A 24,080-nucleotide genomic window follows, 5' to 3' on the forward strand; every position below is an offset into this window, starting at 1 on the left:
ACTCTTCAGTGCAAAAAAATCCCCTCTTCAATTACACTTTCAACTTTTGGAAATAAATCATGACATCGCATAAGAATTACAGGTATGAATCTTTTTGAGATACCAATAAGAGGTAACAAGGTCATCAATAACTAATGCCATAAATAAACACTATACGAAGCAAAAATACAGCCCTTCCATAGACATATATTCTTGACTACTACAGCAAAATCATGCAAGTCAAAACCATTCCTCGTGAAAATATTAACTCAAAGAAATATTTTATCTAGAGAAAGGACTATTAAGTTATTTCATATATATTTAAATATCTCAAATGCAAATATTGACTCTAGATTAATTTCTTCCATATTTTACTTTATCTCACTGAGACCTCTAAGACTTTGACAAATTTTCTCCCCATCTGTTACCTCACTTTCTAGCTCTACTCCCTTCGTGACTTTACATAAAGGCCCCCCCCCATCCCTCAAAAACCTCATGGAACTACTATTCATCTGCATTCTCGTTTTGCTGCACCTGTCCCGCAAATCTCCAACAGAGAGTTACTATAAAACTCTACCTTCCCTGCTCTATTATTCCCTGCTGCTGAGCCCTGCTGAAAAAACATTATACAAACATGCATTCATTTTATGCAACTTCATTTGTGATCTCAAAGCCATCCATTAATCCTTTACCCTGTCTTTTGTCATGCCCTTTCCTTCTCTCTCTAGCATAAACTTTCAATCCTTTCTTTCTGCCTTACACCACACATGCAGTCTCGCTTTGAATTTGGTGAGGGAGAAGGGAGAGACTGAGGCCAGCAGGAAGGGATTCCCTTAATTTCCAAGTCTCCCTAGAAGTTTGTAATAGTCTTGCCCATCCTTCCCTTCAATGTGAAAAAAGGTGAAATGTCCATCTCTTTCCCATCAAGTCAATTCCCTCAAATGTGTCCTCCCTTTTCTCTCACCCAGCATTATTCTTAACTTACAGTAATTTTATACTCTTTCCACATCTTTGATCTTTCCTGGTCTCGCAAAGAAAAAGTGTTAAAGCCTCTATTATATTTTTCCACTTTTAACACCCTCCCTTAACCATGCAAATCCTTGTTGCTGCATTCTCTCTCCTCCCCTTCAAAGATTTCAAAAGCACAGTGTAATTTCAACATTAAACATTTTATTCTTTAACCTACTTCATCTGTTCTTACCATTTGACCTTAAGGTATCCTGGGGGATCCTAATTGTCAATTATTATTGGACCCCTTCTGCATCAGGATACTACTAACCACTCCCTCATTCTTAAAATTCTCTCCTCCCTTGTTCAGCTTGATATCCTCTCTTAGATTTTTCTCCTGACAGTTCATTCTCAGCCATAATTTTACAAGGCAGCCTTTCATCGCCATTATAATCTCTCAGGATTCTGGTTTTCTGCGTTCTTCTCAGTAAACTTTCTCCCTTGACTACCTATCTAAATCCTATCTTTATGTCAGAGACTGCAACTGTAACTTCTACCTTTCCCCCCTTTGATGTCAGAGAAATATGTATCTTCAGTCTACTTCTCAAAGGTGTTTCACATCCTCCTCCTCATGCCTCTGCTCCCAAAACATCTCCTACATTCTCAGTGTATAATCTAGTCATCCAAGCCGACACCCTGAGTCATCCTAGATACCTCCCCCTCACTTCACACCCACTTCCAATCAACTATTAACTTTACCTCCTTAGGTGCTCTTAAAATTCTCTCATCTACACCACTAAAATGTCATGCTAACTCTTTACAAAGGCCTTTCATAATTTAGTTACCAAGTCCCAATCATAGCTCCCCATTTTAATTCTCTTGTTTTATGTATTTATTGTCTGTCTCAACGAAAATATAAGTTCAGTAAGTACAGAGACCTTATCTTCCTTATTTGCTGCTGATTTTCTGTCTGGGCCAGTGAAGTGAGGACCAAAATTCTGCATGAATTTATCAGTGAACTGGTCTCACTGCTCCAGTCCAATCCCCATCATTCACACTGCTTTAAGAAGAGAAGTACCTGAAATTTAAAATGATTCAATGGCTTCCCACCCCTTCTCTAAGTTCAAGTTCTTCAGGGTAACACATTGGGTTTTTTTGTACTTGTTTCCCTCAAACTTTATGGTCTGATAATACTGAAATGCAATACTGGAAATGCTTGAAGCAAAATTCTCCCTATGCCCCTGTAATTGCCTCACATGCTCCTCTCCTCCTCCTTCATCTGCCTAAAATTCTGCCTATCTTTTAAAATCTTGTTAAAGTTATCATAGCCCCTTCACACACACCCCACAGGGAATAGAAAGCCACTGAACTCAGAATACTACAAAAAAAATTTTTTTAAAGACTGAACTCTTGTTTTCTTTGTAGCTTTGTCATATAATAACAGTCTGAGACATAAACAGGTCAGAAAAAGGTGTGATGAACAAAACTTCACATAGGGAAGAAGAAACACTAATTAAAAGCATAAGAGGTACTTTGTCCTAAACTGTCACATACTCTCATTTCATGCAACAATGCTGTAAAGTAATAACAACATAATAATGGACACTTACAAAGCACTATGTACCAGGATTTATTATAAATATTCTACATGTATTAACTCATTAATTCTCTCAACAGTCTTATGAGTATATATATTATCCATTTTATAGAGAAAACTTGAGACAGCATCATTAAAAGGAATGAAAATTGGTGCATTTTATTTTGTATACCATTCAACTTAAGGGTGCTGTATCACTAAGAAAAGAAACATAGCTTTGTTAAGTGAACAACATAACCTATCCTTTAAAAAAATTAAAGGACTTAGAGTGAAGGGCTAAGTCTAAATTAAATGGTACCGTTTCATTATCTACACTCCCTCAATCCAACTAAAATAAAAATTCTTTTAAGATCTCTGTGGTTAAGCAGTAGAATTACCTTTCTCTTTCTCCCTCTTCTGGCAGCTTTTGGAGTGGTTATGTCAACTGCTTTAGTCACCTCCTTAAAAAAAAACAAAACACAACAGATGAAATTGATAATTATGCCACGACTGAAAGAAAATTTCTTAAATTAAAAATCACAAGCACGTTTCACTAAAAGTACTATGGAAACTTGTTTTGCTTCTCTGACCTTTGAAATTATAAACATTAAAAGTCTTAACATTAATTCATTATAAAGTGGAAGTAATCACCAGTATATTCACCTAAAAAAAAAAAAGCTTTCCTCTGCCAGATCAAATATAAAAGTCACACTTGCTCGTACACTGGGAGGTTTGTCTATTTAAATTTACAAAACACTCTTTCTACAGTAGAATCCTCAGTTTTAGGATTGTGAATGTTAAGAGGGTCGGGACTCTGGAGATCAAGTAACAACTTCATGAAGCCTAGAAAGGCTAAATGAGTATCCCCACTCAGATAATCAAATACAGAATTGGAAATAAATCTAGGTTTTAAAAACTTCGGTTCAATATCCTTTCCCGTACATCCATCCAACAATACCTCACTTTAAAAATATTCCTAACAAACAGTAAGCGACTCTCCCAGTTGTACCTCATATTTTGCACAGCAACGTAACTTCAAATAAAAATACCCATGCATCTTAAAGATGCAAAAATTATTTTACAATACTATGTTTAATATTTACACAAGGAAATAAGCCTTTAATATTTTCCCATTCATTACTCAACTACTTTAAAGATTGCTTTCTACTGTGCCACAATCAACTCATTTTACAATTCTTCCTTACAGCAAAATGGGTTTAGAATGCAAGAGAAATTAAACACACCTCGTTGCTGGCTTTTTCTTCATGGTCAGTATCTTCCTTTGAAACACTAGTTTCTTTTTCTTCAACTTCAACATCAGATGACGCATTTGATTGTTTAGTTGATGCCTATAAACAATCAAGTCTATTAGTTTCACAAAATAATATTTTACGCCAACTTTAAAATTTTGTACCCATGAAAAATCAAAGCCTGTTTGTAAGAAAGCTAGAAAAGTACCCTCATTTCTGTTGCACAGGATACTTTTAATATACACAATTTTGAAAAGTTTTAAATGCTACTATTTTATTTAGGAAAGTCTTACATGGAACTATATTCCTGCAATTGATGCATACAATCTCAGCAGATAAAATGGTGAGGCAGAAATTAAAAGTACAATTACAAAGAATACCATTCTGATGTTCTAACCAGCAAATGCCCAACAAGATACAATGTAAGGTGATTTAGAGGAGCACAGACCTACACTGTACTCAACTATTGAAATATTCTGGATAAAGAAGCTAACCTATGTACTCTAAGACGAACAGCCTTAACAAAGGATATATATATCACAACTTTAAGGACTCTTATTGATCTATATCTCAAACTTAGTTTTATTTAAAATGCAGATTCCTGAGACTCAAACTTAAATGAATTCTGATTTAACAGACGCTGAGTGGGAGAGTCCAGTAATCATTAAATTTTAAAAATACCCCCATATGAGATACTTAAGCATGTAACCTAGGGTCCCTAGATTTTCATAAAACTAACCAAAATGATGAATACCAGAGGCAACACAGTATACATTGGGAGCTGAGAGTAAAGCTCCCAATCTACAAGATGAAGGGACTGCAATCCAAACTGTGCACCTTTCTAGCTGTTTCCTTCGGCAAGTCTTTAAACTGTAAACCCATTTCCTTTTCTGTAAAAAAAAGGCAATGCTGATAACCCACAAATTATAAAGGTATATAAAAAATGTAAAAATGTGCCCAAAATTACTTATAGCATGATAGAAATATTTATAAATTATGATGGCCAATTTTTTTTTGTTGTTTCTTTTGTATAGGCTTGGGCATCAAAGCTTGCACCAAACCACAGGAATGTGCCACTGGGGATGTCTGGGCTGGGAACACAGAGTACATCACACCACCATAATCATTCATACTTTTGTTAAGAACAGAAAATTGTTGGGTTTTATGCACACAACCAACGAAAAATTTCACTGTGAAATGGAAAATTCCAAGTATGTACTGTGAAAACTACCTGGAGATTAAGTAGGTAGATAGGAACAAAGGATAAAGTGACTATGCTAGGCAATCTGGAGGATGAAAACGACCTTGAAAGCACAATCATAGGATGTACGATCCAAGTTAAGTTACAAAATGTTATTTTCAGGAAACAATCAACTCAGTCTCCTTGGACTCCCAAGGCAATAAGGATGGGAAACCATTCATCCATTCTTACATTTGTGCAACATTTAGTGGGTAACTATTCCTTCCACACGTGTAAGAATGACAGCACACAGGACACATACAACTTCCTTGTTTATGGAACTAATAAGCCTGTGGCAGTCAACACAGTACAGAAGCAATTATGATGTGATATGATGAATACTGTAACAAATAACTTTTGGGTGGATAATGAAGGCACTTAGGATCATCTAATGCAGCCCTGGAACATCAATGAAAGATTTCAATGTTCCAGACAGAACAGCATCTGAAGAGTTCTCAAACACGAGAAAAAAGCATGGTACATGCAAAGAACTAAAAATTATATAGATTTAAAGGTAGAAAGTTGCAAAATTTTCAGTGTGTTATTTCCTTCTTTAGGTTTACTCATACTCATCCTAGTTTTTACTAATTCAAGTCTGGAGACACACACACACACACACACACACACACACACACAGAACAGAATAAAAAAAGTTTAAAGGTTGCTCTTCTAGAAACCAAAAATAAGTATAATTTGCATAGTGCTATAAGTATTTTTGTCACATATTTAATTTAACCCACATGAAGTTCATATTCTAATAAATTTTATGGATTTAGAAATTAAAATGAGAAAAAAACACACCCTTCAAGTTATTAAACCTGAATTTAAGGAAACAGTACATGTGACTTTAAATTCAATACATTAAATAAACCCTCAATCAGGATTTAAATAACTGAGTGTTTCCCAGTTTTCTGAGATCTATTTGACCACGAAGGCAAGAATTTCATCAGTTATCTAGATACAAAAGTCCAAGGTTCAACCTCACAAATAAGAACAATTTAATCTGAAATTTATAAGGCTCTTCAATCATTTTCCTGTAGCTAGAATGGTGATTATTCTCCAAAACTGAGTAAATAATACTAAACTAAATTTTACGTAATATGACGCACCTGTTGACTTGAAAATTTCACTTTCGGATTGTTATCTATCTCCCATAAACCTTCATTAAAGCCTTTTCGTTTATTTGGTTTGCCGTACTTTTCCTTATTTTCTGAGTAAGGAAATATGTCCTTTGGGCCTAAAAAAGCACTAAAACAGGAGGGGGGGGGGGAAATGTGAGTGTAAAGCAATCTCAAATATAAGTGATTAAATAGCACTACCCTATGAACGCAATTATCAAAAATTCTTAATCTAAAACGCATTAAAAATCATACATAAATTAAAGGTAGTCACAAATAATATTTAATTCCAAATGCTTTTATTAAATTCAGTCACAAACTCCTAGATCCATAATCCTAATTGAAAAAAAAACACACACAAATTGCACGACAATGTCAATGTACTGAATGCCACTAAACTGCACACTTAAAAATGGTAAAATGGTAAATTTTGCTATAATTTTACAGATTTTACTATAAAAATGCATAAAAATGAAAAAAGAGTGTCACAAGACTGCATTAATCTATACATTTAAATGCATTCTAAATATAGTTTTACTACAAAGTAGTTTGGAATATACAACTCAAAACATTGTCAATAAGGTATATTATATGTATGTTTTAATATTTGTATATACATACATGTAGATTTTTAGAAAATAAGTATGTTAAGACTTTTACTTTATTCAATGAGGGAATCAGATGTTGTAACTGCTTTGTTCATTTATATATATATATATATATATATACACACACACACATATATATTAGAGTCAATTCTTGTATTCATGGTAATTATATTCTATAATGATGAACACCATGAACACTGAATTAAGGAATACTGTACCACTGCTCCAGGGTAAATACAGGGTAGGTTCCTCTGGTCACAACATTTTTTCAACCAATCAGTACATAACATTGTTTTATGTGTTTCTGTTTAAAGACACCTTATTTAATATACACTGGTAATTCATTAACACTGAACTTAGAGCCAACAGCTTACATAACACATATTTTCTCCATAAGGCAAAGCACAGGCTTCTTGCACTTAGGAACACCAAATGGCACTTCAAGTACTACATTTGGGTGCTATTATAAACGGCAAAATGACCACGAAAAAGCACAAAAATACAAAAGCCGTGGCACTACACAGACTGCAAAAAGGACACTTGTTTACAATATGAGAGCTGAAACAAGGTAAAGCATGGCCTTGGTTCAGCCTCAGCTAGGAATGTGTGCATCAAGTTACTCAAATTTTTTGCCATTTCACACACAGACATGACCATGAAGGCACCACAGGTATTGATTTGGGATTATAAATACATTTTAGTGAGCAGGCAAATTAATAAATATGGAACCCGTGAATGATGACAACTATTTTTGTGTGTGTATATATACATATATATTTAGATATAATCCCCAAAACAGCCCCATTATATATCTCCCTATGTCAGTCAGTTCTGTAGAAGTCTGTCAATCCTATAAAGGTAGATGCAGAGAATGTACCAGTTTTTTGCTATAATGGCTGATATATATGTATTCTCCAAAGCAAGAGGAAAATCAAATTACTACTCATTTCCTCTAAAATATGCTACAATTTAAGATTATTAATTACTAATTATCTATCACAAATTCCATATCTGCTGAAATTCTTTAAGAATTAGGGACCTAATGACTATAGCTCACATTCCAGTTTAGAATATTTTAAAAGGCTTTAAGATAAAATTTCAATAAAAAAGAGACTTAGGGCTCTACTTAAATATAATCAAATGCATATAAGTCAGCTTTATTATTTAAATTCTGCAATTTATAAATACTCAAAGTATCCATGTATTTTAACTGCACATCAGTTAAGGCACATTTAAATCATCATTGCTATATGACTGCATTTGATCTAAAAATTCAGACTTTTACTAGGCATCATTCATTCCTACCCATAATCTAAAATTAGAAAATTTAACACATTTAGTTAAAACAGTAAAGCAATTCCTCCTGCATAATCAGCTTCAAATTCCAAGTAGATGACTCGAGTTAAAAACACCATCAAAAATAAAACATACTTCTAGTTAGAGCAAAGCAACTCTCTCTCCTAAAACCCCATAACTCATAAGGCTAAAGATGACAAGGGGCATTATCAACAGGTTTGAAAGCTGGGAAGACTAAGAAAGTTGGATACTAAACAGCAATATAGAAGAAAGCGAGCCAGTACCCTAATTTATAGTTCAAAATCCCCAAAGGGTTCAAAACTGGTGGCATCAGGAACTTGAAGAAGTGGAAGGGACCTTAAATACTTAATAAAATTGCAGAAAAATGTCGTAAAACTTCAAACATGGGTCATTTTTAGATATGATTCTAAACAAAAAAAGTATTCAAAAGAGAAAACTGATTCTACCATGTTATTTAGCATATAAAGGTTTGACAGTTCAATTTATATAATTTTTCCTTCCCCAAAATAGGCAGTCCTCACTTTGTATGACAATGAGAGAACACAAAATTGACTGTGCAAGGCAATCTTACTGAACAATGGGAAAAATTACAATTGTTCCAAAACCTTCAAAAATTGTCAAAACACTAAATGCACTATTACTGACAGTGTGTAAGGAAATTTTAAATATAGTAAAACTAATACTAATTATTTAGTACACTGTAATTTAAAACATTAGAAACACTGAGATTAAAGTGTTTCATGTCTTTGTAAAAAACTTAATAGTTTTAACAGTGCTTGCCCCTTCTGATCACATAACTTATGACACGGAGTAAGCATATTTTCTATGCCTAAGGCAATGTGTCACACTCCTTTCTAAATCTGATCAGTTTCTAACATTTTGTCTTTTGTATTTTCAATGTTATGGCATATCTTTAATGCTTTTTGTTGGTGTCACTTCCTCTGAGACATCTTCATCCTTTTTATTACAACCACTTTCCTCATTTATGTTGATAAGCTTGCCTTCCCTAAGCTGCTCTGGCTGTGTATCTAGTCTCCCTATATACAGCACATCTACATTCACAAGGTTATTATTCACAAGGCTATTTATTCTATAACTGCATTTACATTCAATTCAAATTTCACTTCTGGCATTATCAGTTTCTTTGTTGGCCGATTCCCCATCTTGTTTTTTCTTTAAATGTAACCTGGGTGGGTATATCATTGAAAGACAAAGAGGCAACAACACTACTACACATTGTGCTATATATGCTTGAAGTGAGAAACAGATGCACACTGACCAATCACCAAGAAACTTCAAAAAAAAGTGACATGCTATGCATCTGTTATTTACATCTTGATTTGTGGACTGAAGAACTAGCAACAAATTTTGTAGTCTACATAGTTACAGTTAGTATTCCAGAGTAAGTGAAATTTGAAACATTGTTGCGGGGACTGGCGCTGTTTACCTAAACCATGGTGACCAAAATTTAAACATACTAGAACTATGCAAAGCTAAGGAATGCCTGTATCCTTCTCTCCTCTTCATGCTTTGACTTTAAATTCTACTTTTATCAGACAGCAATGGTCCCATTCTTGCTTTCTTTGTGACATTATATTGTTACCTGGCCGTGACTTGTTTGAGCCTTGTCTCAGAAAATACGACACAGGTAGTTTAATAGGATTAATCCAATCAAAAGGTCTTAACAGAGAATTCTATTCACATAGTGTAGTCACTTATATTTGGTCTTATTCATACCACCTTGTTTTACACATACATTTTTATTACACTTGGTTAACCTTTATTCTTAATTTTGCAGAATAGGTTTTAAAAAACTTCTCTCCCTGCTCCTCCTCCAGTCAGGTTTTCAAGCACTACTTTCTATTATTTTACTATTATGTTCATATTATAAGTCATACTTAAATTTACATGCTTATCAATATACCAAAAATTAAATAACTATGCCTTTCCAACTGAGAGAAGACCTTTGCAAATCTGAATAATTCATGTTATATATAGATGGTTAAAAAAATATTCACACATGGGCTTCCCTGGTGGCGCAGTGGTTGAGAGTCTGCCTGCCAATGCAGGGGACACGGGTTCGTGCCCCAGTCCGGGAAGATCCCACATGCCGCAGAGCGGCTGGGCACATGAGCCATGGCTGCTGAGCCTGCGCGTCCAGAGCCTGTGCTCCGCAACGGGAGAGGCCACAACAGTGAGAGGCCCGCGTACCGCAAAAAAAAAAAAAAAAAAAAAAAATTCACACATGAAAAGATGCTGAGTGTCATTAGCTATCAGTGAAATGTAAATCAAAACCAGAATAAGATACTACCTTCACACCCAATAAAAAAGACAATAACAAGTCTTGGCAAAGATATAGAGAAATTAGAATCTTCACACATAGCTAACAGAAATATAAAATGGTGCACAGCTGATTTGAAAAGTCTTGCAGGGACTTCCCTGGTGGTCCAGTGGCTAAGACTCCACACTCCCAATGCAGGGGGCCTGGGTTTGATCCTTGGTCAGAGAACTAGATCCCACATGCCACAATTAAAGATCCCACGTCCCGCAACTAAGAGCTAGCAAAGCCAACAAATAAACCAAAAAACAAACAAAAAAAAAGCCAGGCAATTCCTCAAAAGATTAAACACAGTTACCATGTGACCCAGGAATTCCACTCCTACAGAAAACACATGTCCACACAAAAACTTGCTCACAAATGTTCATAGCAGCATTATTTATATTTGTCCAAAGTAAAAACAATCCAAATATCAACTGATGAATGGATAAATACAGACCAATACAATGGAATATTTGGCAATACTGTAAAGACAAAGTACATGCTACAAAATATAGATGAACCTTGAAAACATTATGCTAGGGCTTCCCTGGTGGCGCAGTCGTTGAGGGTCCGCCTGCCGATGCAGGGGACATGGGTTCGTGCCCCGGTCCGGGAGGATCCCACGTGCCACGGAGCGGCTGGGCCTGTGAGCTGTGGCCGCTGGGCCTGCACGTCCGGAGCCTGTGCTCCGTGGCGGGAGAGGCCACAGCAGTGAGAGGCCCGCGTACCGCAAACAAAAACAAAAACATTATGCTAAGTTAAAAGAAAAAAAGGTCATTAAAGACCTCATATTGTATAGTTCAATTTATATGAAATGCTCAGAACAGGCAGTGATTAGTGGTTCCGTATGGCAAGACAGGAGGGAGAAAGGAGAAATGCAAAGTATCTGCTAATGCGTACAGGGTCTGTTTTTGGGATGATGGAGATGTTCTAAAACTGTGCTAATGTCTACACTACTCTCTGGATATACTAAGATCTACTGAATTGTACGTTTTAACTGGATTAATTGTTTGGGATATGAATTACATCTCAACAAAGCTGTTAAAATATTTTTCAGTGAATACCACATCCCATCAAAGAAAACAAAAATGATCCAGAATTTTACCAACTACAGATAGCCACTGTTTTCACCCACTTGTTTGTTGCATATATACAGATATAAACATGTCATTTTAATGGATATGATGCATACTCATCCATAAATACTTTCTCAAATTATAATGAACATGTTTTCATGTCAACAATTACTTAACAGCTAAATATTATTTCATTGAATAGCTTTCCCAAAATTTATCTATTGTTGGACCATTTTCTGTATCAAATTTTCTATTATAAAATGCAGCTACAGTAAATAATGTATTGCTCAATCTTTTCACGTATCTTCCTAATAAATTCTAATTAGAACTGCTGGCTCAAATGATATGCTCAAGACTACAGAGCTCCTTAATGAGACTCAAAAAACTATGGTGGATGAAAAAAGAATCCTCTCATGTTGTCACCACAAAAAAAGAAATGACTAATTAAGGGACCTAATGGAAATGTTAGCTAATGCTATGGTGGCAGGTAATCATATTGCAATATATAAATATATCAAATCATGGTGGTAATATTGCAATATATAAGTGTATCAAAATCAACACACCTTAAACTTATACAATATATATCAACTACATTTCAATTTAAAAAAAGAAGAAAACACATACACACACAAAGAATCCTCCCCAGGGATGCAATCCCACAGGTTTGGTACACAGGGCGCAGATTAGTTTTTAAACAGCCAGCACTAGTCCCCAAGGGCACAACCTTATGTGGCTGTGGCTCTGATTCATTCTTCAAAGCATTCCATTTTTAAATGACATATAAATCTCAAAGAAAATATACTAAGACAGTAACAGGTTTAGGGGTTGTTTCTAAAAAATAGTAGTAAAAATGACTGTTTCCTTTGTAGAGAACTCTTTTAACATTGTTTTTAAAATTTTTACAATGAAAAGATATACATTAATTCAAAGTATATTACCCACCAAATTCCAGCGCTGAAAGGAACACTTAGGGATCACCAAGATCCTCCTTTTAAAGATTAGAAAACTGAAGGCCAGAAAGATTAACTGACACAGGCAAGGTTATCTAGCTATTAAACAGCATAGCCTCCACTCTGTACAATGTTCCCTTAAAAAGGTTTCAGGGTTTCATATAACCACTGTAATATAGTCTTTGAAATATCTACTAATAAACTATTGATGTTATATCCCTATACGTATGAACTCATTCCAAATACCAATGTCAAAGCCCACAAGGATCAAAGCTCATGTAAAATGTCCTAAGAAAACAGCAAACCATTAACTACAGTACTAATGTTATAATTGTCAAGCAACTTAAAGCCTGCAAGTGTGTTTCCTATGTGGCCTATGCCTGAAGACCGTAAGTGTGTTCCTGTGTATCCCAATTTTCACAGAATGTAAGTAAACAGAAAAGCAGTTCTCTCTCTAAAGTCACTTTTTGGAAACAATGTACATACCCATGAAAACATACACATATATGTCTCACAAAACTCAGTTATCACATACCTAGAACCTTTCCTTTAAAGCAAACCAAAGTTGCATATAAAAAATGGCATGCGAATGCTTATCAGAGCTAAAGACATGAAGCTCAAAACTCATTTAACTGTTGCCAAGTCATATTATAATACAGAAACGTCTACCTTTTAAAACATTGATTCTAACTTGCTGTTTCATTTCTCTATTATTATTAATCACAAAATAGGAAACATACTGTTTTAAACTAGATTTTATAACAGCACACACTATTTTATAATAGAAGATGATGCAACAGACAACTGATACATCTACTATGTGCCACGAACCTGACAGTATAGAGATGAAAAAACAGTTCCTCTCATTATATAAGGCTCATGAGAAACCGTACAAGCCCCTCACCAACACATACAGTGATGTCTGTAGTACAGAAACTGTATAGAAAAACTAGTGTAGAAGAAAATAAAATCCTATCCTTATGATTCATTTCTTTATTCCTTTCTTGTGGACAGGTTATACCAAAAAACCGACCAACAAGCAGTACCTCCCCCATTCACCTTCACTCCTAAAACTGTACATTAGGCAGGTTTTGAAACAGCCTGTGATGGATATTTTTAAGGTTCCTAGAACTGTGCATCTAACATCTTTGAATTAAGACAAGAGCAGTAAGGAGATAAAAGCGGCAAAAACACCATCTTCATTTAAAATTTTCTGACTTTAGAGAAATAAATAGACCTTAGATGAGAGTATTCCCTCAATTAGCAATGGTAATTAGTCAGCAAAACTCAAACTGCACTGCAAACAATTTAATAAACACAAGTATTAGTCGTGAAAAAATAATATGCAACATTACCTTTAACTATTAATAGCTGACATATGCTTAGTGTTTAATACATGCCAAGCACTGTTCTAAGCATCTTTCATGTAGTATCTTGTTTGCACCTCAAATTCTGAGGTCGAATATTTTATTATTCCCATTTTACAAGTAAGGAAGGGAAGGACACAAGGCTAGGTAACCTGCCATACAGCAGGTCATACAGCAGATATATGGCAGGATTCAAAGACAGCCTTACGATCAGTTGTCTTAAAAACTATACAAATGCTAGCTAATGGACAGCAAATTCATAATCCATAAATGATTTTATCTAGGTCATAAAGCTGTCAATCTCTCACCAAACATTTATTTAACAGCTACTATGTGCCAGGCACTTAAGCAAATGATGACAAACAAGATAGACAAGGTACCTGCTCTCCAAGCTTTTCACTTGTGGGTGAAGGAAAAGAAAAAAATTTCAGTCATCAGTGCAATGGAGAAAAAGCACAAAAAGGAGGATTTGAGCTAAGATCTAAATGACTGAAAATCTGAAGACATACCTTTCCCAACAGAGAAAACAGCCAAGAAGGACTTGAGACAAGATGAAATATATTTGTGTAACGGTGAAAAAACGTGATGAGGTTGGAAAGGTAAACACAGACTAGTTCATACAGGGTCTCATAAATAGCATTTGTCGACAAAACTTCGGAGTTTTGTCTGTAATAAGGCAGCCATTGACGGGTTTTGGACAGAGAAATGACATGATCTGACTGGAATATCAAGTTCACTTTGACTATACATTAAGAGTGAAAACTGAGACAAAGATAGGATTAGGGGGTTTCCCTGGTGGCGCAGTGGTTAAGAATCCGCCTGCCAACGCAGGGGACACGGGTTCGAGCCCTGCCCCGGGAAGATCCCACATGCCGCGGAGCAAATAAGCCCGTGCACCACAACTACTGAGCCTGCGCTCTAGAGCCCGAAAGCCACACTACAGAAGCCCGCACGCCACAACTGCTGAAGGCTGCGTGCCTAGAGCCCATGCTCCGCCAACGAGAGAAGCCACTGCAATGAGAAGCCCGCGCACCACAATGAAGAGCAGCCCCCACTTGCCGCAACTAGAGAATGCCCGCGCACAACAACAAAGACCCAATGCAGCCAAAAATAAATAAATAAATTTATTTAAAAAAAAAAAGATAGGAGTAGGACACTATTTCTGAAACTAACTGCAGTATGAACTTAAGTGGTAGTAGAAGAGATGGAAAAAAGATCAGAATGCACATTAAAGGAAAAGAACAAGACTTGCTAACTGACTAGATATGGGGAGAAAGGGAAAAGACTGTAATAGGAAATCAAGGATGACACCACGATTTTTGCCTCCAGCAAAGCACTGCATCCTTGTCTCATTTACTAAGAATCTGTTTTGAATATATTAGTTTTAAGATACCTAGTAGACCATCATGTTTGGTATATATAAGGGCTCATTGTTATCTAATATTCAAAACTTGGCTGGATGAATTTACTGTGAAAGGTATAAAACACTATGAAAAGTCAGATGGTTGCAAGTCAGGAAAAGAATGCATACAAAAGGATTCTGCTCCAAATTAACAATTAAAAAACTTAATCTATAAATAAGCTATGAATAAGTACAGTTTTCTAAATTGCCATTTCTTCTTCTATGTTCTTCCTTTCCCATCTCCCTAACTACAGGCTGTTAGAAAAAACTCCCATTTAAACAAATTCCAAATTGAAAGGTTCACAAAACTGCCCTCCCAACTTTTGAGGGAGGGGAAAGGCAAATAACCAGTGAGATCTAGTTTCTAAAAATCAACCTTAAATACCAAAAAGTTAAGTCACCAGGCCAATAGATACAACAGCACCGCCTTTCCAAAGGTAATGGTGTACTTATGAGATCACTAATGCACAAAAATTACAAGTGCATTTTGAAGTGAAAATTTACTATCATTAGCTTAATTTTTTTTTTAATTTATTTTTTATTTTTGGCTGCACTGGGTCTCTGTTGCTGCACCCGGGTTTTTCTCTAGTTGAGGCGAGCAGGGGCTACTCTTTGCTGCGGTGCACCGGCTTCTCATTGCGGTGGCCTCCCTTGTCGCGGAGCGCCGGCTCTAGAGCGCAAGCTCAGTAGTTGTGGCTCACGGACTTAGTTGTTCCGTGGCATGTGGGATCTTCCCAGACCAGGGCTCGAATCCATGTCCCTGCATTGGCAGGCGGATTCTTAACCACTGTGCCACCAGGGAAGCCCCATTAGCTTAATTTTAAAGTTATACTTTAATTTCCTGAATATATTCTAATTCTTGAATATTAGTAATTCACTGTCTTCATTAACCACTTAATACCACTGTTTTGTTATTAACCAAACAATGCTTATGAAAATTTAATTATTTGGTGTAGTCTGTTCTGATGTATAATTCACAGATATTTACAACATAAAAATCCTCATTTTTAAATGTTGGGGAAGGGATGATCATTCTTCTAAATTTAGCATAAAAATTAACTATGTGTTCCATGGTACTATAAGCATACATAAAAATTCTAGGGAACGTCTATTCACTTTACTCTGATAAAGTGTTCCCAAACTTCACGGGCACCAGAAGTATCTGGAAGGCTAGTTAGAACAGACTGCTGGGCCCCAAACCTCAGCTTCTGGTTCAAGTAAGGTCGAAGAATTTGCATGCCTACTATCTGAAGTTCCCATGTGCTGTTCCCATATGGGGTGCAGCTTGACCTGGTACCACACTTTGAAAACCCTTACTCATATAGAGAGTACACAGTTTTTCATTAAAAGATACCTTTCTCTATTAAATTTATGGAAGAGTTTTAAACAGATTATCCCAGAGAATCAGAAACTCATCATTTTTTTACAAATTGAATTTTTATATTCAGAGAATATACCTGGATCCAACTCAAAGTAATTACGGTGAAGGCCAATACAATTCTGGACTCAAAACTATATTTTAAAGCAGATAATTACATGGCATTGTACGATATCATTAATATGAATGGGGCAACTAGGCCCGTGAGCCACAACTACTGAGCCTGCGCGTCTGGAGCCTGTGCTCTGCAAAAAGAGGCCGCGATAGTGAGAGGCCCGCGCACTGTGACGAAGGGTGGCCCCCGCTTGCCACAACTGGAGAAAGCCCTCGCACAGAAACGAAGACCCAACACAACAAAAATAAATTAATTAATTAATATGAAGTGTCCAGAATTGGCAAAAATAGACAGTGAACTAGTGGGTATCCTGGGCTGGAGGGGGAGGGAATGAAGAGTGACTGCTAATGGTTATGGAAATAAATATACTAAAATCCACTGAATTATATACTTTAACAAGTGAACTTTATGATGTAAAGTACATATTAATAAAGCTATTTCTTAAAATTATGTGACAGTTCATACAGTAGCTAAGCAACATTAAACCAATGTTGCCACTGTACACATTCTAAGGAATACATAATTCTAATTAGAGTACCCCCAGTTTTATTTCACCTGATCCCAGGTAAACAAGTCTACTTTACCAAAATTATTGCAAATTCTAAACTTAAAGTTCAAAATCAACGAGATTATATACAACTTGTAAGGCTATTAAAATACAGACACATAGTATATTATTTTTCAAAACTAATGAGATAGGCCCTGGAGTAATCCTCTGTACCCAGAAGTAACAGTTCAATATTCTACTGGAAATTTTTTTTTTTTTGCAATTTTTGAAAAATTAATTTGCTTCACCAAATCAGTTCTCTGCCCACAAATCCACCAGGGGCAGCAGAGCAGTAACAGTGGCTCTCAGGACCATATAAATACACACAGAAGGAACTATCCAGATTTCTTCTCACCTTTCCCACAATATACCATTTGTGTGGCTAAAATCAAAGCCTAAAATAGGGTGCCAGACTGTCATGAAAAGCACTAATTATACTAAATATGAATACTGAATGCGTTGTTAAAACTTCCCTTACATATTTTCATCCATCAGTTATTCTTCTGATTGATGAGAGGACCAATGTACATCTTTCTTTTATGATTAAGGACATCCATTTCAATAAAAGTTCAATCTACAGTGTCTAATTTTTCTACCATAAAAATACATTTTAAAAGGAAACTTGAAGATTTTTTTCCAAGTTCAAAGATGATTTTAACATCTCCTGTAACTTTATTTTCTCTCTGAATTAATCTCTACTTGTTTTTCATTATATGCCTAATGAACGTGCTAAATTAACTCTGATTTGCTTTTAGAGCTAAAAGGACTTACGTCTCATGAGTTCCAAAAAAGAAAATGGGTAGTTTGTTTGTGGGTGGTTTTACAGCTCCATCAGGAACTTCATCTACCTAAAAAAAAGATCAGAAAAATTAAAATCTTTTAAATCATACGCACCTAAACACATCAGAATAAACTGAAAACAGGACATCCAAAAGGGATCTGCTATAAAATGGACCAGTTCTACAGGTCCACAATCCCTTACCTCCAGTTCTGAAACCCAAGAAGCTCTGAAAACCAATTATTTCTCTCAAAACTCATTTGGTAGCAAAACCTGGATTGACACTGAAGCTATTCCATCATTTCTTTTATCCACCTAGCATTTCTAGTGATGCTTCTCCACAGAAATATCGTGTTAGATTACCATGTGCCATCCCAGACCCTACTAGGAGCAAGATATATGGCATATGTACCATCATTACCTTTCTAAAATCCCGAAGTTCTGAATTTTTAAACACATCTGGCCCTAAGAATTCCAGATAAGAGTCTGAACCTATTCAAAAATTTTAAATTCTATTTCCACAGGGAGGCTATCCAAATATAGGAGACATTAACAAGTTTAAAAGAGTATTTCTCCAAGTCTGAAACACATATTCTGAAAAGATCTTAGACCTACATGGCTGAATCACATGAGGTTACCTTACCTGTTCCTTTTCCATTTCTCTTTTAATACTTTAATACTTCTAATTAAGTAAGGAAGAAAGTATCAGGTACTGTTATGTCTAACACATCTGTAATACTTGATACTTTTGCTTACTAGAGTTAAGGCCATCAGGCAGTAGTATCTGGCCAGAATTTAACATTTCTACTTCATTATTTATTTATTTAAACTTCATAATAATATTTCTATTTCAGAACTTTCATAATTTCAAAGACACTTTAATTTAAAAAATCAGCTGACTATTAAGAAGGGAACAGACCACCAGCAGACCTATGGTGCTCCACACGCATTATCATGTTTAAGAGAAGACCATGAGGGTGATGTTGGCAATCTGAAAGTTTCAGACATCAATAAGAATCGTTAGCACCCAACACCCTTGGGAACTTAACTTCCCCACCTATATGAAGATTATACTGTCTTTTCGGCTTTGTGACAAATTGTTAAATTGTGAAAATCCTTAGAGGCCTTAAGATAAGGGATATATTTGTCACCTCAGCTCATATGCTTTCTGCCAGCAAACAGCTTTAAAAGTTTATGCAAATATCTAGCACCTAAAGAGTTTAATAAATGCTAGGCAATTTTTTAAAGTTGACTTTAAAAACAATTACTACTGGTACAGGATTACAAGAATGTGCAAGACTTAAAAAGTAATGAAGCCTGGATACACAGACAGAAAGCATTAAAATCAAAACTGGAACAATGATTGTCACCTTCACAGCTGAGACCTTAAATACATATTTAAACTCTCTAAAGCAAAGACTTAGAATTCGTAAGATTGGAGAGAAGATAGAAAAAGGAACATAATTCTTAGACACAGACAATATCAAAACTAAGTTCAACTGCTTCTAAGAAAAAAAGGGAAAAGGAAAGAGACTAAAATTTCCCATTTCAATCCAAATTAAAATGTTAAATATAGAATTTATTAAAGAAAGAAAGAAAATACTCTGGTCCTCCTAAGGCTACTCTAGGTTTGATTTTATTAGCATTCTTAGTCACCTAACAGACTGCAGCATGTAGGGAAGATGATTTAGAAGAGTAGATAATTTTTAAAACATTTTCATTTGGTTTTTAACTGCACTGTCGCATAGAAATCTGAATAAAGATGTACCCCATATGCTCGGATTTTATAACACCTCAAAATAAATGATGCTAAAACCACAAAAAAGTATTTTGCAGGGGCCTTAAACCTGCTCAGTTTCCCTATGCTCTTTACTTAAACATGAAGTAAGGTGTTTTTTAGCGTATGATTTATGTACTAAGGATTGGGAGGGTGTGTAATAAGGAAATTCAGTTTGTATCTATTTCTCTGGAAAAGCTTACAAACTACCTGGAGGTCAAAGAATGCACATAAGAGTTAAAATAAAAGGTTATCACAAAGGAAATAAAGTATCAAATATACAGACGAATTATGATTAAGGATTGTTTCAATAAGACTCCACTGAAAAGGTAGATTTAATAGACTAGGGAAAAAAAAAAATCTTTCCAGGCTGGGGAAGGAAACCAGTAAACCTGAGTCTGTAAAGAGCTGGATGGGAAAAATTAAGAAACAGTGAATATTTTATACTTGGATAGCACTCAGCAACTCACTCCATGATTCTCTGTAACCAATGGTTACTCTTCCTCCCAACTGACATAATTAAAACTACAGGATTTAATTATCTTTAAGAAATACAGCCCTCAATGAAGAGTAAATTAGTGGAAATTACAACTTTAGACTACCTCATGTTTATATTTAAGAAGGACCTTGAGCTTACTAATCTAATTGAGCTCAACATTTGCTAGGTTCTATCACTACCTTAGAACCTGAGTCCTACCATAACCTAAAAGATCTTTTTCTGAAAATGGTACTTAGATATTTTAGACAGTCTCAATTCCTAAATGTTACAAAAAACCCTCAGTCCTTAATCACCTCTCTGCACTACATGTGAACCCAGGAATATGGGTCTACTCCTCCTTTTGCTTGTGGGAAACAATCAAAGAGGTAAAACAACTTCTTCAAGGTCATAAGGCAAACTTCACCAATAAAAACGTGAAAATAAACTTTCTAGACGTTCCGTGATGCTACCTTATTGTAAAATTTTCAAGAATATCCAGTCCTCTATCGTATTAAACAAGTCAATCCAGAAGGTCTCATCAACCATAAAACAGGAAATACCTATGTTAATTTAATCACGTAGAACTCTTTAACACCCAATAGTTGGCATAGATTTCACTGGTATTTTGCATTTTACTCAAAGTTAAGAAAATGTCTGTTCCCTTAATTTTTAAACACAAAATCCATACTTGATTATTTTCACCTACAATGGAACACTAATGGCATCACCTTGAAATATTTCATATTAAGAAAACCTGCCAAAGTCTGTCAAAAACAAACCACAGGAAAATACCTAAGTATGTATAAACACCTGAATTTTTAAATTACATGGAAGATTAGTGGGCAAAAAACTAAAATAAAAGGTCAGGTTACAAATGAGACTAAGTGAAAGCGAGGGAGAGAAGGACACGAGAAAAAAAAATTAAGAGAAGAGGGTATAGGAAGTAGGCCTCTGAGGAATGTAGCACCGCTAAACGCGAAGGCTAAGAATCACTTACTCGAGCTGGCCAATGAGGGTAACCTTTCATCTTGGCGAAGATGAGGTCCCCAGGTTTGAAATCGCGAGTCATGTTTCGGGGCCGAGGCCGGGGGTCCGAGCACAGGGAGGAGGTGTGACGGTGCGGACTGCGAGGGGATGCGGGAAGGCGGACGGCAGCCGAGGCTCCCGCGGCGGCGGGAGGGGGAGGATGCCTCGGGGTGTCCCGACGCGCCTGCGAGGGAGAGCATGGAGGGCGGTTAAAGCTCAGAAACCCGAAGGGAGGGGCCGTAAGGGAGGGACGGGGGAAGGGGAGGAGGAGGGGGAGGGGTGGGGAGGGGGTGGGAGAGTGAGGGGAGAGCCGCCTCCCGCCTCCCGCGCCAGTGCGCGGCCTCCGCAGCCCGAGAGCTAGCCCTCCAGGCTTCGCAAGGTCCACCGCTCGACGACCGAAAAGACGCCACCACCTGAGGCAGAGATGCTTCTCAGCCCCGAATTCCCCTTTCTTCCGCCCCATCTTTCCTCTGGCTTTTTTCTCCCAAGCTTAAGCCCCAAGAGGGTGGGGGGTCGGGGGGAAGAAAAAGATGGCAAAAGGCAAGGGAACGTTCCCCTCCCAGCCACACACCGCCTCTCCCCCAGCCTTCTTCCCTACGATCGCAGCCCCGGGCCGAACCTCTGCTCCCGGGCGGGCCGCGGCCACTTCCCCGCTACAGCCAGGAGTGAGGCCACCGGAGGGGGGGGGGCGGGGCGAGTCCCCGCCGCCCGCTCACCTGCCGGGGCCGCGGGCGCTGAGGCTGCGGTGGCGGGCCGGCCGCCTCTGCCCGCGTCCACGCAAGCCACCTGCGCCACCAGCTGCCGCAGAGGCGTCTCAACGTCTCCGAATATCAACCGCGCCGCCGCTGCCGCCGCCGTCGCTGCGCTGCTCCCGCGCGGCTCCCGCTCCGCGCCCGCTAGCACTGGGGCGGGACCAACTGCCAGCCGACGGAGGGGGGATAACGCAACACCCGCTGAAGGTATGTGGCTTCGAAACGGGACTTCAGGAGATCCTAGATCCCCAAGTTCGCTTTTTCCTAACAGGTGCAGCCTGATGGAGAGAGATAAGAGTGAGAAGGAACAAAGAAGGGGGAGCAAACAGCTTGGCCCGTTGTGGCTCCCCCCTGCGGTTTGCGGAGTGGTCGGGCCCGGCCCGCCCCTGCTGGCTGCTCTGCGTGTGTGTATTTGTATGTGTACTGTATGTAAAAGGCGGGGAGGGAGGAAACGATTGTTGTGGACGGGGTTTGGGGGCGGGTATACGGGCCTCCAGCCCTTGGCTGTGTGTTGGAGACAATCTGGCAGCCTAAGCTGCATGTTCTTGCATCGTTTCCCAGGGTGGAGAGGTTTTTAATGCTGCACTTGCGCGGTTTGCACCATCCAAAAAAGAACTGTACAAAAACCCATAGATGAAATCGGAGCATGAGGCGGTTGCACGGGTGTGCAGCTTGTAGGCCTCTTAAACCTTGCTGAAGGGGCCCTGCAGTCTCCTTTTCCTTGAAACTGTAATATGAGAAAGCCCCATTTATTTTCTTTTAAATTTAAAGCACCAAGAACTATTAAGAAATAGGCAGTCCTAACGAATGCAAAACGTGCAGTATAGAAAACAATGATAGGAAAGCATAAGCCTTTTCGATAGGATGTGGGTTTGGGCCCATACTGTATTTTAAATGCATCTAAATTTTATTTCCCTAGTAGAATGGTAGCTTGTAGGTAGTACAGTGTAAAGTGCTGCTAAACCTCAAATGTTTATCTCTCAAAATAATCTTCAAGGGATTTCTAAAATTATTTTTTTATCCTGTAGCCAGTACATTTTTAAATGTGTTGGTAGTTATTACTAGCCTTCTGATGTGAATTGATCCTTTAATATTTTTACTGTACCAGAATTATATCACCAGAATTGTCTTATTTAACCATTAACGTTCACCCAGTTTCCCAATAAATGTAGCAAAGAAAGCATTTTGAAAAGTAATAAAAGCTGATCTTAAATTGTGTTTCATCCTTCACTGAGTCCCCTCCCAAAGTACCTAGTGTGTCAAGCACTCTTATGTGCTAGGGATACAACCATGAACAGCAAGCACAGACACTTCCCATTTAAAACTGAACCAAAATATGAAAAAAGCAAAAAAAAATAAAAATAAATAATAGTATGTAGCTCATACTCCTTTAAACGAAGGACTCACAAATAAATCAAGCAAAACTTAACATTAAATAGATAAAAATTGAGAATTTTTTGAAAGAGATACACATAGGCCTTTAAAAAGAATGAAAGAAGACATTCGCAATGCAAAACGTCTTGCAAGGAGACTGACTCATACCTCAGCAATATGCAAAGAGTTCCAAGTGCTGCAAAAAGAGAAATTGACTAGCAAGCGAGAGGGAAGGGTTGGAGAAATGTCTTGAAGCTTTTCATCGTGAATTTGAATTTGATACGATGTATACTAGAGAGCTACTATAGGTTGCTGAGCAACAAAGGTAAAGATGATTCTTTAAAAAGTTATTCTTGCTTGCTACAAAGTAGATGACAGTAGAAAGAGGCTGGAGATTACTGTTGTACTCCTTAAGTGACTGGTTTCTGGATGAGACTGTTGACTATGAAAAGGAGAAGGAAGGGCACAGCTAAGTACACAAAGGAATAATTGTCAGTTAGTCATAAATAGTGCACAGGAAAAAGTGGAAAAGATGTATTGAAGAAAATTCCAAGCACTGAGTAGGAGAGACCAAGGCATCATCCAGCAACCATTTCTTGTGTTCCTCCTTTGTTCTAAACCCAGTAAGGCTTTGCAACTCCAAGTGTGGTCCAGGGGCTTCACCTGGGAGCTTGTTAGAAGAAACGCAGCCCCTTGCCAGA

At 37.3% G+C, this 24,080-nt stretch overlaps 1 protein-coding gene across 5 annotated transcripts in view; it reads right to left on the bottom strand.

The window, feature by feature from the left end:
• PSIP1 (PC4 and SRSF1 interacting protein 1) overlaps window positions 1–22,083 on the bottom strand; it is a 41,507-nt gene extending 19,424 nt beyond the window's left edge. For all 5 annotated transcript variants that reach the window (XM_082656034.1, XM_082656033.1, XM_082656035.1 and 2 more), the window contains exons 1-6: window positions 21,970–22,083; window positions 21,225–21,437; window positions 17,966–18,042; window positions 6,103–6,241; window positions 3,748–3,852; window positions 2,902–2,964 (exon numbers count right to left, since the gene is read on the bottom strand). In XM_082656034.1, the coding sequence (XP_082512160.1) occupies window positions 2,902–2,964; window positions 3,748–3,852; window positions 6,103–6,241; window positions 17,966–18,042; window positions 21,225–21,296 (456 nt within the window). In that variant the 5' untranslated portion in view covers window positions 21,297–21,437; window positions 21,970–22,083. The remainder of the gene's footprint in view (window positions 1–2,901; window positions 2,965–3,747; window positions 3,853–6,102; window positions 6,242–17,965; window positions 18,043–21,224; window positions 21,438–21,969) is intronic.
• Window positions 22,084–24,080: the final 1,997 nt, after the last annotated feature.

This window comes from Grampus griseus (genome assembly GCF_964374135.1).
Source record: "Grampus griseus genome assembly, chromosome: 6".
In the NCBI taxonomy this organism is placed as follows: Eukaryota; Metazoa; Chordata; class Mammalia; order Artiodactyla; family Delphinidae; genus Grampus; species Grampus griseus.